Source organism: Xyrauchen texanus, chromosome 47, assembly GCF_025860055.1.
Source record: "Xyrauchen texanus isolate HMW12.3.18 chromosome 47, RBS_HiC_50CHRs, whole genome shotgun sequence".
Lineage (NCBI taxonomy): Eukaryota > Metazoa > Chordata > Actinopteri > Cypriniformes > Catostomidae > Xyrauchen > Xyrauchen texanus.
In genome coordinates, this window is record NC_068322.1 from 4936655 (window position 1) to 4956457 (window position 19803).

At 38.4% G+C, this 19803-nt stretch overlaps 2 protein-coding genes across 3 annotated transcripts; one reads left to right on the forward strand and one right to left on the reverse strand.

The window, feature by feature from the left end:
* Window positions 1–939: 939 nt before the first annotated feature.
* LOC127639079 (cyclin-C-like) lies at window positions 940–11252 on the reverse strand. Its single transcript, XM_052120923.1, has 12 exons — window positions 11112–11252; window positions 10393–10499; window positions 9875–9959; window positions 8829–8898; window positions 8690–8741; window positions 8306–8361; window positions 7049–7084; window positions 6861–6952; window positions 6291–6358; window positions 3808–3887; window positions 2530–2648; window positions 940–2273 (listed from the first exon to the last, which is right to left on the reverse strand). Exons 1-12 carry the CDS (start codon window positions 11141–11143, stop codon window positions 2219–2221), a joined length of 852 nt encoding a protein of 283 aa, XP_051976883.1. The 5' UTR covers window positions 11144–11252; the 3' UTR covers window positions 940–2218.
* A 1179-nt stretch (window positions 11253–12431) lies between these two features.
* LOC127639073 (desmin-like) lies at window positions 12432–19368 on the forward strand. Of its 2 annotated transcripts, none has more exons than XM_052120917.1 (11): window positions 12432–12665; window positions 14303–14471; window positions 14584–14733; window positions 14891–15010; window positions 15103–15198; window positions 16652–16786; window positions 16891–17001; window positions 17096–17206; window positions 17553–17677; window positions 18614–18928; window positions 19074–19368. In XM_052120917.1, exons 1-11 carry the CDS (start codon window positions 12466–12468, stop codon window positions 19159–19161), a joined length of 1620 nt encoding a protein of 539 aa, XP_051976877.1. In that variant the 5' UTR covers window positions 12432–12465; the 3' UTR covers window positions 19162–19368. The 2 variants fall into 2 exon arrangements, with proteins under 2 accessions (XP_051976877.1, XP_051976878.1); XM_052120918.1 differs by having other exon boundaries at window positions 19079–19368.
* The last annotated feature ends 435 nt before the right edge of the window (window positions 19369–19803 follow it).

Here is a 19803-nt window from a genome sequence, read left to right on the forward strand (position 1 = left end):
TGTCCTCCAGTTACAGAAATTCCTCCGCCACCCGGATTGTGTCACTACACCACCACGAGGACCTTAGTGCGCATTGGGAATTGGGCATTCCAAGTTGGGGAGAAAAGGGGTGAAAAATATTATATCCCCCCCTACATAAATATTATTATTTAAGAAACATGTGTAACCCATGTAATTAAAAGAAACTAACTAAATTGAAGCACAGCAACTGTATTCTGATAACAAGAATTTAAACTGTAATGTGTTACATTAATATTTGGACAAAACGTAATTAGAATTGAGTATAATTTTTAATAAATTTCACCCAAAAGAGGTTTCCCATTGTCTTCAATGGTAAAAAAAAAATAAAATAAATATAAAAAAAAATCCACTAATGCCTTTACAGAAGAGGAAATTCAATCCCTCGGCAGCTGCACACGCAAAAATATACATATATTTTTGCCTATATTTTTAAAATGTACGCATTTCATTGCGTAACCTTTAACTAAATTAAATTAATAAAACTTGAATTAAGATTGTTTAAGATTATGCAATTCAATTTGAAGGAATTGTGTTGTGTAATTGAAATCTTAAAAACAGGCACAAAAAAAAGTGTGAGTGTGTATTGGAAACCCCTTTGCAGTTGTGGTAACTAATTTTTTTACTGATGCCAGCATAAAATAAAGCAAAGTATAATTGTATAAATTTACACAAACACACAAATTTTTTTAAATATTAAAAACGTTTGCTGGATTACGCTGCTAAATAAGACAAAACCACATCCTCAATCTGTGAAAAGCATCCATAGGAAAAGAATAGTGGAGGAAAGGGCATCATTACAAAAGAGAGCATATTCTAGAAACATCCATAAACAGACACTGATGTAAACTGAAGTAAATTCTCTTTCTCTGCTCAGTAAAAAACCTCTACATCAAGCCATTTTTTTTTTCAACAGCAGCTTTATTCAATAAGGCTTTCAAGCTCTGTAACATACCAATAAACCCAAGACATCTTGTTAGGACCTTCCACTCCCAGACATTTTTCACATCATCAAATATATTTACAGGTAAATAATACATACATGGAAAACAAACATGACATCAACATATGCCATTCAGGGCACAGATAAACACATACTAGATTTGTTAACATTGACCCACTGTAGGTCTTTCTGTAAGTAGTTATGTGTCCCTCATGATCTCATCGCAGATAATGAGAACTGATGATGGAAATCATCATAAAATTAATCAATGCATTTCTGCCCAAAACCCTCAAAACATTGGCTTGTCCTCCAAAATAAATTCCAAGCAACAATTGAAGCAAAAAGCAAGATGAAATGCATTTGGAGAATGGCAAGTACATATCAACATACAGTAAATGAATAATAAAAACCAAGGGGTATATGAAGAAATCATATATACAAATGCAGATTTGGGAGAATATTGTGATCACCTGTGCATTCTAACTCACATCATTCCTTCCATCCACATACATGTAAAAGAAAAGTTTAAGTGTCCAATCAGGATTTCATTACACAGTACAAGGGTTCAACAAGATCGCTGTCACATAGCCCTGTGGCCAATCAGTTTACAGACAGCCACTTTGTATAAAGGACCCATCTGTTTCCCTGAGGAATACAAACTGTGATATGGTCAATGAGAGGCACACATGCATACACAATCACACACACACGCGCGTTGTCGCTCTCAGACACAGAAAACAATCAAGTTTTTCTTTGTTCCCAAAAGAGTGTCCACTGAAAGAAAGCTTCATGGGACTTTTCAAGGAAGTCAGGACCATCAACTTTTAAAAGATCTGGAAAAAAGCACCCTTCTTAAATCAAACGGGTAGCCACGCCTCACAACGAGGCAGGCTTGTGTGTGTGTGTCCATCAACAGTTGCATTGAGAGTACAAAACTACAGCCTTAATCTTGCCAACAAATTCAAACCCAAAGCAGATTTCCCATAGTTGATTGCCCAATGCCAACTGACTGCTTCCCTCCCATGCCAGAATGACATGGGCTGCTCTGATTGGTGGAGGGAACATGGTGGCATCATTCTATCTGCTCTAATTGTTGGAAGAACCCAGAGGAGAGGAAAGAGAGGATGTGTGTGTGCCAAGAATCAGTTACTTTAAATTATGTGCTGTAAATAAGCTGTGCTCATATGTACCAGGATGTGCAGTTTTGATCAGGCCTCTCTGAATCACTCTGCCTCAGGTCCTTCACCAGGGGGCGCTCTACGACTGACTGTACGAGCTGTTTTGACTCCCATTTGAGCTCTGGTCGGTCTCACTGCAGTAAGAAAAGAATAAAAAAAAATATGATCAAAACATTAAAGAAGAGCAGTAATTATATCTTAACAAGATAAGAGAGGCTTTAAGAAAAGGGTATTTACACTTTAAATTGTTAACCCCAGTCAAGAGTTACTAAGATCTTATGGAAATGTAATGCAATAAAAATGTAAGCACCCCATGCTGTTTCCATTCAAATAAAAACATTTTTTGATTACTGCAGAGTAAAGTGATTAATTCACTGCAGTCTGTCGTACCTGTTAGGAGGAGGTTTGGGTTTGGGCACCTTGTTGAGCATGACAGCCATTTCCTTTCTGTCATCAAAGTTCTTCCACTGGTCATAAAGTTTCAGTATGACCCTGATGATCTCAAGGATCTGTTTCAAATAAGCTCCATTGTTAATTTGCACTTACAGAGAGCTGAAGTCTACAGCAAGAGAGAGTAACAGTGACCACCCACTTTTTCAGGAGTCTTGGTTAAGAAGTTCTCATACATTTTTGCATAGGGATTTCATAAAATCCTTCATAAAAGTTTTAAAACAGTTTTGAGGTGAATTAAAACATTACAGACTTTTATTTGAAGCAAAAAAGTAAATTGAAACAAAGGGTTTTTGAAGGAATAGTTCACCCAAAAATTAAAAGTTTTTCATTTTCTCACCCTCAAGCCATCTCAGATGTGTTACTTTCTTTCTTCTTCAGAACACAAAGGAAGATTTTTAGAAGCATATCTCAGCTCTGTAGGTTCATACAATAAAAGTGAATGGATAACAAAACTTTGAAACTCCAAAAAGCACATAAAGACAGCATAAAAGTTATTCATATGACTCAAGTGGTTGATCTGTAAGAAACAGATCAATATTTCAGTCCTTTTTTAGTCCTGGCCATTGATGTTTCTCACCCACATCTATTATATCACTTCAGAGGACATGTATTTAACCACTGGAGTCATAAGGATTACTTTTTGTTTTTATGTTGTCTTTATGTGCTTTTTGAGCTTAAACATTTTGGACTCTGTTGACGTGCATTATATAGACCTACAGAGATATTCTTCTAGAATTCTTTGTTTGTGTTCTCCAGAAGAAAGAAAGTCATACGCATCTGGGATGGCATGAGGGTGAGAAAATGATGAAAAGTTTCATTTTTGGGTGAAATATCCTTTTAATGAGGGAATTTTATTGCAAAATACTCTGATATATGCAAATGTATAAGTAGTTTGAGAGTGAAGGATGATTGGAAATTTCCCTTTTTAAAACACAATTTAAAAAAAAGATGAAAGAACGAGAACTGATGGCTTAAAAGGAAACTCATACGATATAGACCATTAACAAACCTCAGAGCTCACAGTGTGTCTGTCTTGGAAGGTTTATAGTTAGAGTTAAAAAAACAAAATTCCCTATGGAGAAAATAAATGGGATTTTACTTCCTAAACATGACTGTCACACTCTATATAATGTCAACATATACCATCTCTTGATCAGTTAACAAAAAAACGTTTGTAATGCTAGTGACATTAGTTTTACAGTTAAGTGCTCTTACCTTCTCCATGTCTACAGACAGCTCAGCAAACCACTGCCTGGCATCTTTCTGCTGCACCACACATGCCACATGCAGACAAGCTGAGGGGGGAGGAGACACTGTAACTCCACCCACCAGGATGAAAGTATGCATCATGTGACAAAATTGTCACGCAATTATTCAATTAGTCTAGCAATATGTTCGGACTAGAATGCTACTCTTGCGATTTATGCAGTCTATAGTATGTACTGTATACAGTATGCACAATATGATGTAAACAACAGGTCACACAAATGCAATGCACTCAACCTGACCTTTTTCCAGTGTTGCAAATAAACCGGAAGTAATATCAAACCACAATATTTAACATTTCTTACTTGACATAACTACCCAAAGTTAAGACTGTTAAGCCAATTAATTAAAGGGATAGCTCACCCAAAAATGAAAATTATTTCACCATTTACACATCCCAAACACAAACAAAGATAATATACAAATATCTCATCTCTGTAGGTTCATTCAATGCAAGTGAATGGTGGCCAGAACTTTGAAGCTTCAAAAAGGACATAAAGGCAGCATAAAAGCAATCCATACAACTCCAGTGGTTAAATCCATGTCTTCAAAAGCGATATGATAGGTTTGGGTGAGAAACAGGTCAATATTTAAGTCCTATTTTTACTCTAAATATCCACATCCTCCTTCTGTTTTTTGCCGATTCACATTCTTCATAATGCCATCTACTGGGCAGGGAGGAGAATTTATAGTAAAAAAAAATAACTTAAATGTTGATCTGTTTCACACCCACACCTATCATATTAACCACTGGAGGCGGTTTTTATGCTGCTTTTCCATCCTTTTTGAAGCATTAAAGTTCTGGCCATCATTCACTAGCATGGAATGGACCTAGAGAGCTGAGATGTACACATTTTATCTTTGTTTGTGTTCAGCAGAAGAAAGAAAGTCATCCACATCTAGGAGTAAATAATGAGAGAATTTTCATTTTTGGGTGAACTATCCCTTTAAAAATGCGAAATAAACGTATTTATTGCAGAGAAGATAAACTGGACTCGTTGAATTAAAAAGGTATCAAGGGCATGTGACTACAAGGTACATACTACTATTTGAATGTTTTCATTTCATATTGCATTCTTTTTCACTTTTTTATGTAGGAATACACAATATACACTCACCTAAAGGATTATTACGAACACCATACTAATACTGTGTTTGACCCTCTTTCGCCTTCAGAACTGCCTTAATTCTACGTGGCATTGATTCAACAAGGTGCTGAAAGCATTCTTTAGAAATGTTGGCCCATATTGATAGGATAGCATCTTGCAGTTGATGGAGATTTGTGGGATGCACATCCAGGGCACGAAGCTCCCGTTCCACCACATCCCAAAGATGCTCTATTGGGTTGAGATCTGGTGACTGTGGGGGCCATTTTAGTACAGTGAACTCATTGTCATGTTCAAGAAACCAATTTGAAATGATTCGAGCTTTGTGACATGGTGCATTATCCTGCTGGAAGTAGCCATCAGAGGATGGGTACATGGTGGCCATAAAGGGATGGATATGGTCAGAAACAATGCTCAGGTAGGCCGTGGCATTTAAACGATGCCCAATTGGCACTAAGGGGCCTAAAGTGTGCCAAGAAAACATCCCCCACACCATTACACCACCACCACCACCAGCCTGCACAGTGGTAACAAGGCATGATGGATCCATGTTCTCATTCTGTTTATGCCAAATTCTGACTCTACCATCTGAATGTCTCAACAGAAATCGAGACTCATCAGACCAGGCAACATTTTTCCAGTCTTCAACTGTCCAATTTTGGTGAGCTCTTGCAAATTGTAGCCTCTTTTTCCTATTTGTAGTGGAGATGAGTGGTACCGGTGGGGTCTTCTGCTGTTGTAGCCCATCCGCCTCAAGGTTGTGCGTGTTGTGGCTTCACAAATGCTTTGCTACATACCTCGGTTGTAACAAGTGGTTATTTCAGGTAAAGTTGCTCTTCTATCAGCTTGAATCAGTCGGCCCATTCTCCTCTGACCTCTAGCATCAACAAGGCATTTTCAGCCCACAGGACTGCCGCATACTGGATGTTTTTCCCTTTTCACACCATTCTTTGTAAACCCTAGAAATGGTTGTGCGTGAAAATCCCAGTAACTGAGCAGATTGTGAAATACTCAGACCGGCCCGTCTGGCACCAACAACCATGCCACGCTCAAAATTGCTTAAATCACCTTTCTTTCCCATTCTGACATTCAGTTTGGAGTTCAGGAGATTGTCTTGACCAGGTCCACACCCCTAAATGCATGTGATTGGTTGATTAGATAATTGCATTAATGAGAAATTGAACAGGTGTTCCTAATAATCCTTTAGGTGAGTGTATACTGTGCAGTATGCAGTAAACAGCACGCTTGCATTCCCACTGAACATAGTCCAGGTCTACAAAGGTCCAGAAGTCACATGTGATTGTAGAAGAAGGTGTGACATCTTACCAAGTGCAATCATAAATGGAGGATAAAGCAGACACAAATCAGTCCTATAGGTGTCATTGACTATCCTCCTACACAAACACACACATACAGAACAATTATCTAATGACAGTCTTTAAACTCAATATACTTAGTTATGGAAATAGGACATTTCCATAGGAGATCTCTGGTTCATAAACTGCAGTCCTGGAGAGAATTAATTTAAATGGATTTGGTGTGTGTCCATGATGGAGGGCCTCGAACACCGGACTGGGCTTAAACTCTGAGAACCCCCCCCCACACTATTTGGCGAAAGCAATAAATAGAAAGACAATTTGAAAAACAATTGGTAAAGGCGTTATAAAATATAAAGGTGGAGATGGTGAGGTGGAGAAATGCCGGATATCACCGGGATATCAACGTGATAAATATCTCCGGTGCGAGTGAAGCAGCCGATTTTATATCCTTGTGATATGATTGTCATATGCGCAAGCTCCTTCCGAACTTATGTTTAGAATTAACTTATGCAGTGCAGGTAGATTTAATCAATGCTGAAGAGCTCTTGAAACAACAACATACACACGCACTCCTCACCATGCCAATGGAAGGAGCATGTCCTCCTGACCCATGTCCTGCACATACTGCAGTAAAGGTCTGTACGGGTGATACACAATCAGACAGCAGTCCTAAAAAAACACACACAAACAAAACATCTATTTATCCATACCACAAACACACACATACATAGATAATGATCTGATCTGATCTGAATCAATACCAACCATGAGTTCCAGCAAGTAGAATTCACACTCCAAGATCTAGAGAGAAAGAGAGAGGTATGAGTGAGGACATGACCACATGAGATCACTGTGAAATCGCTGTATGTGTCACACTAATGTGCTAAACAATGTGACATGTGTGTTAATTATCATCTTTCCCCTTATGATGATCCATAAATGTTCGTCCAACGCTCTGGACAGCTGAGATGTTTCCCTTACAACACCTGACTGCCCGTGCAGCCAGCTGGTAATCATACCGCACTTATCACCAGAACGCCATGTGAGCTGCAGGGCAGGGCTGCCAAGACCAAAGTCATTTACCATAGTGACGAGACCTTCCAACAAGGACGTCAGGAGTGTGAGGAATGTCACTCCTGATAGAGTGTCAGAAACTGGGTGACACATAAGACGTGACTGAGGACTACGGCATCACCACACACACACACACACACACACACACACACACACACACACACACACACACACACACACACACACTCTTGTGTTTTAGCCAGTGTTTCCATCACACAATCAGACAGTTACAGGAAACTTTTATGTAGATATCTAATGGATATGTCAAATTTCCAAAATCTAAGCTGTCATTCTTAAAGGGATAGTTCACCCAAAAAAAAAAATTCACTCATTATTTCCTCACCCTCAAGCCATTCCAGATGTGCATTTCTTCAGCAGAGCACCAGTGAATGTTTTTTTTAATAATATTTCAGCTCTGTAGGTCCACACAATGCAAGTGAATGGTGATCCGACCTTTATAGCTCCAAAAATCACATAAAGGAATCACAGAAGTAATCCACAAAACTCCAGTGGTTTAATCCATGTCTTCAGAAGAAAGAAAAAAAAAAGTCTGAAAAGTCTGAAAGTCACATGTTGCCTGTTTAGTTTCACTTTCACATCTAGAGTGGAAATTTAGAGAAAGAAAAGGACTGAAATATTGAACTGTTTCTCACCCACACTTTCATATCATATCTACTTGCATTGTGAGGATCATCAGAGCGGAGTTATTCTAAAAATCTTAGTTTAATTTCTGCAGAAAAAAAGAAAGCCATACACATATGGGATGACATGAGGGTGAGTAAATGATGAGAGAATTTGTATTTTTGGCTGAACTATCCCTTTAATAAGGGACAAACACCTTTGACTGCAATTTTAAGGCTGTCTGGTACTGGTAACTCACACTCTTTTACATGCCAAATCTGTGTCTCATTGCTCATCTGGTGTGGTAAGTGCAAGGGTATGACTCACATGGTTCATTCTGAAGGGAAACTCCTTGGGAAAGGCATAAGAGAACCTTGTTTTCACTGTTCCAAAAAGGAAAAATTACAGGAAAAAAAATAGTCCCATATTTGTATGGACAACTCAAATAAGTTAGACAAGTGAACATGCTTTTCTTTGTCTGGGATACCCAAACATTTCTTATAATGAAAGAATAAGTTCAATTGAATGCTCATTTACTGCATATTAAACTCTGATTATCATGAGCAAAGATCATTGGCAAGATTTTTTTTTTTAAATCAATCCAGTTAAAGGGAACTACAATGTGTTGAACTTAATCTTTAGGCACTTTAGTAATTTGCTTCTGTAGTAATTGGATGCTGTTTGATGAGTTTGCTAAATATGATAACTTACATACAGACGTCGCCGCTGAAATAAGACGTGTGTTTGAAACAACACCAAATTCCTGTAAAGGACAGATTTGTATTTTTTTATCAAATTTTATCCATCTCTTAACAGATTAAATAAATATCTATGGTTAGAGTCAGTTTACCTCTACTTTAGAGGCCAGAAACACACACGTGGGGGCCATCAGCACAGGGTCTATGCTCTTCAGAGAGTACCTGAAAACAAGTAACAGTTTTCTTGAGTGAACATGTATTATAATAAATCCCATGAAAATAAATATTTAAATAAGTGCCTTTAATCTAGAAAAAAATATAACAGGACTATCAATCTATAAGTGGTGTAGAGGTCGACCAATGGTGGATTTTGCCGATACCAATATCCAACATGGTGGAAAAGGCAGATCATGATTAATTCATTAAAAATCGATTTAAAGAATGTATAAAAAAAAAAAAAAGTGTCTTAGTCTTTCCTTACCTACTATGATGGGCACAGATATAGAGGCTAAAAGAGTGCAAAATGAATAAAATCCCAGATGCAGTTTATCATTCAACCAAAAATCCCAATAATAACATTTAACTGTAAACAAGCCCAAAAAACACAAGGGACTTTTATTTTGAAATGACAGAGACTTGGCCTTATTACAATGCTCTTTTTAACAGTGCTCTTTGTATTTACCAAATTTTATTCTTAAAATGAAATAAAATTGTATCGCTAATAAATTCACAAAATGAAGGGTTTTGTATATACACGTGTAGATTTCACAAGACAAGGTTTAACGAGGATTCATGTTTATTACTATACACAAGATATGAAACACGATGCATGTGCTGATGGGGGACGTTTCAAAAATAGATGCGTTTTTATTTGCATGCCTTCCAATCAATTTACACCAACTGATTATCTAATCAAAATAACAAAATATGCATTGACGTGAGGATAAATATATGGATGAATAGTGTCAATGATGAAGGACAAATCCCCACATGATTATTAATCATGAAAAAAAACAAATATATATATATCAGCATCTGTCGGTATCAATTTTTTGTCGATAACTAATACAATTATGGCACCGATTAAACTGATATATCGCTCTACCTCTAAAGTGGAGTATCAAACTTTACTGAGGAAATGAAGTTAAATTCATCAGCCATTAAATCAGAGAGGCGGTAACCATAGTATCCTGCTCACCTGGCATAGAAGCGTTTGAAGTAGACCGTTGCCGTGGCAATGACCTGCTGCCTGAGTTTCAAGTGTTCCCCCAAGGCTTGAATCACTGTCACAAGATGACAAATTAAACTGAAGACCACATGCAATTAAACAGTTAATTGCTTTACACTCTGAATTATCATTGCCTTTTCAAAATATTTCTATAATAACAGAGTTTGGTTTTATTTTTGTTGGACTGTCCCATAGGCACCCACATTGTAAAAATGACAGTTGTAATCATCAATGCACCAATTCTAATTTTAGCACCCTTACAGTCTGTTAGGAGTACAATCTCAACAGGTGAATAGTCATTATCATATTCAAAGTGCATGGAATTTTCTTATATATCAATAATGCATGTACTAGCCTTGTTATGCGTGATTGATCCTGCTCTGAAACTCTCAGATGGATAACTGAGGCTGAGGACTGTTCAGAACTAACTCCACATTTACTTTGCATATGAGTTTAAGAAGAAGATTATAAACAATTTCTCTACAAACCATTGGCAAAAAATATCTGTAGCTTCCAGTACTCCTCCTCAGTGAGGAACTTGAGATCTTTCTGTCTCTCCTTCATCAGATCCTGTTTGTCCAGAACCCACTGCAGACTGACAGAGAACAAACACATTTAAGACATTTAAAATCCCAAAAACATAAATATCCAGATAGCACAGAAGAATAGCGCGCACACACAGGCAACACAGCAGAATTATAACACACTTTATGTAATTACTTGAAGTGTCAAAAAAAAAAAAATATATATATATATATATATATATATATATATATATATATATATATATATATATATCAATACCTTTAGATCCAAATATAATTTAACACTCATGATAACATAATTAACCAACAAGGTAGTCTTATAAAACACTTAACATCATTTAAAGAGGTAAAATGACCTCCTGCTGTTAATAACAGACACATTTATGCAGTTTATTCCAAAATTCATCAATTTCTTCAGTTTAGAGCCACTTGCAACCCAGCTAAAGCTAATAATCCATAACTTTTTATGCAATATAAAAGGCAATGAAAAGCTGTCTATTCTTTATCACAGCATTATCTGATATTCCGGTGAATATTTCACTTTAATCTGCCAAATCCAAGAATGTTTCTTTTACAGCTTCGCCACAATATAATACGAATAAAATATTTTAGAAGTAGATTTAATACCTCCAATTTATATCGTAAAACAGGACTTTACTTACTAGTGTGAGCTCTGCCAGAAGTTCCCTGCCATCTTGAGGTGTTTGAGGTAGCAAATAACCTTTAATTTGATGTTAAATTGTGTTTTGAAAGAAGAGATGCGCCGGACAGATTAGAGAGAAGCGCGACACCAAAAACACTCCGTGGAACGTCAATGTGAAGCTGAAAACGCTCCGGGAGGAAACAAAAGCACTTCTGCATCAGTTCCGGATTTTATGATAGAGGAAACAGGTCTTGTGCCACTCTTGTTTTACTTGTAAATGTTTGCAGCCGCATGTATCATCACCTATATATATATATCTGTCTATCCATCTGTCTGTATGTTTATCATCTGTCTATCTATCCATCCATCCAACTATCTAGATATCTATCTGTCCATCCATCCATCCAACTAGCTAGATATCCATCCATCCATCTATCTGTCTGTCTATCCATTTGTCTGTCTGTCTGTCTATCATCTGTCTATCCATCCATCCATCAAACTATCTAGATACCTGTCCATCCACCCACCCACCCACCTATCTATCTATATCTCTATCTATCCATCCAACTATCTAGATATCCATCCATTCATCCATCTATCTATCTGTCTGTCTGTCTATCCATCAGTCTGTCTGTCTGTCTATCCATCTGTCTATCTATCCATCCATCCATCCATCCATCCATCCATCCATCCATCTATCTATCTATCTATCTATCTATCTATCTATCTATCTATCTATCTATCGATCTATCTATCCATCCATCCATCCATCCATCCAACTATCTAGATATCCATCCATCCATCCATCCATCCATTTGTCTGTCTGTCTATCATCTGTCTATCCATCCATCCATCCATCCAACTATCTAGATACCTGTCCATCCACCCACCCACCCACCCATCCATCTATCTATATATCTATCTATAATACAGTTTTACAATTTAGCATTCTAATATCTATAAAAGTAGGCAAATGCCAGACTGAAATTAATACCAGAAATTGTATTCTGTTGGCTAATAATTATTATTTTGATAATGTCATCATAGGCATATTTCTGTAACACCTCTATGATGAAATCATCAGTGCTTTCAATCTTCAACATTTTAGACAGTTTTATTGAAGAGAATTTCATTAAAAAGGAACCTAGTCTTGCCATCTCTATAATTGCGCTCTTCGCGGACGCCCGTCAGATAGTTCAGAGGGTTCGACTCTGTGTCAGATTGAGGTTCGACATTCCTCGTCCGGTGGGCCGGGTCACTACAGCAGGTATAAAAGCTTCATCATCACTGAGAGTGGACAGAAAGTGATCACCCTTGGCTCTGTAGCATCCACATAATTTCCGGAGACGCTTAAGATCCCAACTTCTTCAACCATGAGTCGCAGCCCCGAAAGGATGTCCTCATACCGCCGTCACTTTGAGGGTGGAATCAGCTCTTCTTCCACGCTTCAGGTGCGGGTGTCCAGTCCTTCACCCACGCGTGGACCCGCGCGCCACCGCTCCGCAAGTTACTCCCGCAGCGGGACACTGGGGCGCAAGACGCAATCTGGCACCAGCAGATCACGCATGACCAGGTGAGTCAGTTTAAAGATGCACTCGGTGTTTTTTCCTCATTAAAACAGTTTAACTCATTAAGAAATGAAAAGCATTTTAGAAACACATGTTTAAAATAAGCATTCACGTAAGACGAAGACTAAAAGCTGTTTTAGTGTACATGGAGATAGTAGTCCCCATGGACCCCTCATAGGGGCTAACATGTTAGAATCACATGGCCAGTCGAAAACTACTCGCTTAATCTCAATAACCGCACACCAGGTGATAAGTAGACTATTGCCTGGTCATAATATGATATGATATGACCATAATATAATAAAAATTTTAAAGGGGTAGTTCACCCAAGTAAGGAAAATTCTCTCATAATTTACTGACTGCCATGCCATCCTATATGTGTGACTTTCTTTCTTCTGAAGAACAAAAATTATGACTATACAATGCAACTGAATTGGTGCCAAAATGTTGACACTACAAAAACCACAAAAATTCATCATGAATCCATATCTTCAGAAGTGATATGATAGCTGTGGGTAAGAAACAGATCAATATTTAAGTACATTTTTGCTAGAAATTCTTCTCCCTGCCCAGTAGGGGTGATATGCATGAAGAATGTGAATCACCAAAAACACAAGAAGAAGAAAGTGAATGTGGAAATTGACTGAGCAGGGAGGAGAATTTATAATAAAAAAGGGCTTAAATATTGATCTGTTTGAACTATCATATCACTTCCGAAGACATTGATTTAACCACTGGAGTCATATGGATTACTTTTATTCCCATTCACTTGTACTGTATTGGCCAAAAGAGCTGAGAAATTCTTAATTTGAGTTCAGCAGATGAAAGAAAGTCATATACATCTGGGATGGCATGAGTAAAGGATGAGATAATTTTCCTTTTTAAGTGAACTATTTAACCCTAAAAAGGTGCTTCATGTTGTAATATCTAAGTTAACTGGTTTGATTATATGAACATGTCTAAATCAACCTGAATAAAATGAAGTTACACCAACAAAACCATTTTAGGGGTTATAGCAATAAACATAAGTAGCTCCTTCAGAAAACAATTGCAGGTCACCTCTTTTTACAGTGTAGGCCTAATAAAGTGCACTTTTAAAGTACTAAATTGCTTTGGTTAACAGCATCAGCTAAATGACAAATATTCTTTCAAACACCTCCTAGTTTTATTTTGTATCTTTAAATCAGTTATGTTTCTGATCTTTGGCATGATAAAATGCAATTCCTATATAGCCTAAATGTGGTGGTGTGGCTTAGTGGTTAAAGATCTTGGCTGATGACCAAAAGATTTGAATGCCTGAACGGGCAATTTATGTGTTACCACAATTTAGGACCATGATGAAGGCACGTAACCACAATTTCATCAAGAAGAGACCATCTTTGAGAAATTCATTAAGTTGCTTTGGCTGCGAGTGTAACTGGTCCTGCTCGACCCGCTCCGAGCGTGATTCAAACCGGACGGCTATCATGTGCCAGCTGGCTCCCATTACACAAGCATCAGCTAAATGACAAATTAGATGGCTTTCAGAAAACCCTAGTTTGTGTTTTGCAAAGTAAATCACTATATGTTTAGGGCGTTTTGCATAATAAAATGCAATTTCTTTGTAAAGATGTGTATTATTCCACTCTTTTCCTCTCTACAGTAGTGTGAGTATGGGTACTCTGTGTCTGGGCATGGGTTGGGGGGCTGCTGGAGGTGCACTGGATCTTGATGCTGCAGCTGCTGATAATCAGGCTTTCCTCAGCACTCGCACTAGTGAGAGAAAGGAAATGGTTGCCCTCAATGACCGTCTGGCTGTTTATATCGAAAAGGTAAGATGCTTTTCACTTGTTCCCTATATCTGTCTAAACCTCTCCTCATTTTCATCTGAATTTGCTCTTGGTTTTTCTATGGTGGTCATTGTGAGTTTTGTGGTCATTACAGGTACGGTCTCTAGAGCAGAGCAACAAGCTTCTTGAAGCAGAGATTGATGCCATTAAGGGTCAATATGTGAAGCCATCCGGCCTGCGTAAGCTCTATGAGGACCAGCTGAGGGAGCTGATGAGGATCGCTGACCAAATGAAAGTCCAGCGGGTGAGAGATGGATCTACAGAACTTTCACCCACATATACACACTAACTCGCCCACCACTGTGTCAACAGTCTGAAAAGAGACTTTCAATCAGTTCTAGATTATGCATCACACTAACAAGGGTCATCATGGTAACTGCTTCTTATCTGTGCTATCATAGGATCTGGCGGTAGCAGCACGGGTCGCCATGGCAGGTCAGCTGGAAATTCTGAAGGTGAAATACGAGGAGGCTGTGGAGGCCAGGAAGAAGGCGGAGTTGGAGATTGAAGCCTTTAGACCTGTAAGCAAAGATGTGACCACATGTGTAACGTTTGTCAGTTTAATACGAGATTGATCATAAATGATTGAATCCACACTTTCTGTGTCTGCCAGGATGTAGACGCAGCAACATCCGCCCGCATCGCCCTGGAAAAGCGACTGGAAAACCTGGAAGTGGAGCTTGAATTCCTGCAAAGGATTCACAAAAAGGTGCAGTCCATTTACACGCCATAGTGTAACTTGTACAGTGTACAATATTTGTTTCAATTTATAATAATGGAAGAAACAATATTGCCCATCTGTCATGTGTTTTTATAGTCAGTAATTGGGTATTTCATTCCATTACTAGAGTTAAGAATTAGTTAAAGGGATAGTTCACCTAAAAGTACAAATTCTCATCATTTACTCACCCTCATGCCAGCCCAGATGTGTGTGACTTTCTTCTACAGAACACAAACGAAGACTTTTAAAAGAATATTTCAGCTCTGTTGGTCCATAAAATGGAAGTTAAATATGTGACAAAAACTTTGAAGTTCCAAAAAGGACATAAAGGCAGCATAAAAGTAATCCAGGCTCCAGTGTATGATAGGCGTGGGAGAGAAACAGATCGACATTTGATCAACCTATTTTTATTTTTTATTTTCTGGCTAAAAATCTCCACTTTCACTTTCACTTTCACATTCTTCTTCTTTTCTTTTTGGCTATTCACATCTTGACACAAATCGCCACCTAATGGGCTGAAAGGAGAATCTCACATAAAATTCCTTTATCCGAAATTGGTATATGTTGATCGAAATTTAAAACACTGCCCCCAGAGGCTAAAGTGGTAAGTGTTTTAGAACATAAAAACAAGTGTGACATCCGTTTATATCCTGGAGAGGTCACCAGAAGCCAGTTGTAAAGAGCATTGTTGTCAGCTGTACAGGGTGCAAACAATGAAGAGAAATGCTTATTTTATTTAACCTACCCCCCAACCAAAACACAAATCTAACCATTAGTGGAGACTAAATGAAATGTCAGGGATAAAAATGCAAACTTCTTATCATGCTCATTGTTTATACAAACGCAAATACTTGTTTGAATGGGGAATGATCTGCGGTCTCCCGTGCAACTGACACAAGATGCTACCAGTCAAGCCACAAGGTATACTAACTGTTGTGGAGCCGTTGAAAATATGTCTGATGGGAGACAGGGCATGTCAGTGAGTCGGCATACTGTTGCGGATCTTATGATACTGGAATTTTCGGAAACAGCATGCTGACTTACCGTGAGATTATGTTGGAGAATTTATAGTAAAAAGGACTTCAATATTGATCTTCTTCTCACACACACCTATCATATTGCTTCAGAATACATGGATTAAACAACTGAAGTCGTATGGATTACTTTTATGATGCCTTTATGTCCTTTTTGGAGATTCAAAGATCTGGCCACCATTCACTTGTATTGTATGGACCTACAGAGCTGAGATATTCTTCTAAAAATATTTGTTTGTGTTCTGTTGAAGAAAGAAAGTCATACACATCTGGGATGGCATGAGGGTGTGATGAGATCATTTACATTTTTGTTTGAACTATCCTTTTAATTTTCCAGTTAGGAAAATTGACAGCATTCTAACAACAAGTAATTTTGCTCAATTCTGTGTAATCTTTCTTGTTATTAGGAAATTGAAGAGTTGATGGCACAGATTTATGGATCTGTGGCTAAGGTAGATGTGGCCTTCTCTTTGCCTGACCTGGCCAGCGCCCTCAAACAGATCCAGGTTCAATATGACAACATCGCTGCCCAAAACCTGCAGGTACCTACACAAGCCACAAATACGCCTGACTATCCCTTGTATTTACCTTCAATGCTTACCTGCGCTAATGTGTGCTTATGTTTTTTCCACCTGGTGTTCACTAGGAGATGGATGCCTGGTACAAAACAAAGTTCCAAGATCTAAACCAAGTAACATCACGGCATGTGGAAACAAAAAGGAGCGTCAGACAAGAAATCACCGGTTTCAAGAAAGATGTGTGGGAAATATTTGACCTTTCCTATACTTCATATAACAGTTACTCCTTCGACCAGTATGGCCTTATATTTGTGTGTTTGAATGTGTTGGCAGATTCAGAATAAGCAGAGAGAGCTGGATGCTCTTAACACCAGGAATGAGGCACTGATGCTACAGATCCAGGAAGCCCAGGAGAAATACAAGAAAGAGGAGGAGGAGCTAAAGGTGAGGACACACCCTTAAATATGGAATGTCAGAAGCAAACCTATAAACTAAGCATTACTATTGCTCAAACTTAGGGATTTGAACAACCACTAACCCTAAGTATTTAACTTTGAGCCTGTAAACAACCATCACAAAAATACCCTCGCAACCACCTTCCAATGCCATATCAACCATCCAGAACACAAGCAACCTTATAGCAATGGGCTAAAATTATTTAGGACACCTTAGCAACTGCAAAACAACACCCTGGGAACTGTGACAAAAGCATTGTGGTGGTAAGTTTAAAAGGGCAAGATCCATTAGAAATAAAGTTATTTTTCAGCTCTTATTAAATCATGTGTTATAGGCTCGTATAGAAGCACTGAAGGAGGATCTGAAGTCTATTAAGGGCAAGATTGCACTGTTGCTGAGAGAATATCAGGATCTGCTCAATGTGAAGATGGCACTGGAGATTGAAATCACCACATACAGGTACTGTAATACCGCCATTAGACCAGAACACATGTACACACACAGAACAAATGGACTGGAAACATTTATAAACCTCCATTTATTTGGGCTTTAGCATTGCGAACAAGATGCATTATTAAGTGTTAGATATTGAAAAATAAATATGATACACATCCTGGTTTGGTGAATTATGCCAGAGCCATGGAGAAATATATAGAAAGGAACATTTAATATACACCGATCAGCCACAACATTAAAACCACCTGCCTAATATTGTGTAGGTCCCCCTCGTGCCGCCATAACAGCACCAACCCGCTATTCTGCGACGATATTCTTCTCACCACAATTGTACAGCGTGGTTATCTGAGTTATCGTAGACTTTGTCAGTTCAAACCAATCTGGCCATTCTCTGTTGACCTCTCTCATCAACAAGGTGTTTCTATCCACAGAACTGCCACTCGCTGGATGTTTTTTGTTTTTGGCACCATTCTGAGTAAATTCTAGAGACTGTTGTGCATTAAAATCCCAGGAGATCAGCAGTTACAGAAATATTCAAACCAGCCTGTCTAGCACCAACAATCATGCCACAGTCCAAATAACTGAGATCAAATTTTTCCCCAATCTGATGGTTGATGTGAACATTAACTGAAGCTCCTGACCCGTATTTGCATGATTTTATGCACTTCACTGCTGCCACACAATTGGCTGATTAGATAATCGCATGGATGATTGTTGGTGCCAGACTGATCGGTGTATGTCTACAAGCTAATTTCGAACATTTAGCTCAAGCTCAATAGGTATTTAGCATCATGAGGAAAATAAATTCTGTGAGGTGTATCCAAACTTGTGTTCACTTCTATGTTATTTGTCAACTACTCCGTATGTACATGCATTCTTCCATAGGAACTGTAGTCTTTTAGCTGTTTTAAATGACTGCCTTCTTTGTGGTGTCAACAGGAAGTTGATTGAAGGAGAAGATAGCCGCTTGTCCACCATGGTCGGTGGTCTGTCTCTCATGAGCGGTACCATGATGAGGATGAGCACAGGTATGGTCAGCAGCACTTCTGGGTCTGTGTTCAGCTCAGCAGGTGCTGCAGCCACCCACAGTCAGGAGGTCAGTGGATCTGTGAGTGCTACTGCCTCAGAGAAGTTGGTCTCCTCCTCCAGCAGCTCAGAGAGCAAGATAGTCGACCACAACCATCATGAGTCTATGGAGGAGTTCACCCAAGAACAGGCCGTGGAGACAACGGAGAGAAAGACAGTCCTCATCAGGTACAAATAAAAAGTTTTTACCCCAATAATACACAAAAACTTCTCACAGTTTTACTGCAGTTGTGAAGACGGCCAACATGTGATCACCTGGGAAAGGTGTGTAGGTTAATTCTAGAGCTTAATTCCCATCTTTCGTTGGTTTTAGAACAGTTAAGACAGAAGAGGACATGATTCAGAGGGACACACAGGAACGGACCATCACCATCTCTGGCGCTGCGGACGAGAATGATTGAATGAAACCCTTTGAGCAATGAGGCCTTGACCCACATCTCCAAATCAAGCTCATTTCAGCCACTTAGCTAAATGTCTCTAGATTTCATCTTGCTGAAGTTCTCAGTCTCTGTATTTCCTATCAATGATTTGATGGAATACAGATGGTAGTATTTTAGATAACTTATTAGTTAAGGGTGCCATCAGTATTATTTCCCTTATTAACAAGTTGTACTCCTTAAGGAATTGTTCATACAAAAATAAAAATGCTCTCATCATTTACTCACCCTCATGCCATCCCAGATGTGTATGACTTCCTTGCTTCTGCTGAACACAAACAAAGATATTTAGAAGAACATTGCAGCTCTGTTGGTCCATTCAATGCAAGACAGTGAATGGTGGACAGAACTTTGAAGCTCAGAAAAGCATATAAAGGCAGCATAAAAGTAATCCGACTCCAATAGTTAAATCCGTATCTTCAGAAGCGATATGAAACAGATACATATACAAGTCCTCTTTTTTACTATAAATTCTCGTCCCTGCCCTGTAGATGGCGATATGCACAAAAAATGCAAATTGACAAAAACAATAGAAGAATGTGGAAATGAAAATAAAAGTGGACATTTATAGAAAACAAAAAGGATTTAAATATTGATCTGTTTCTC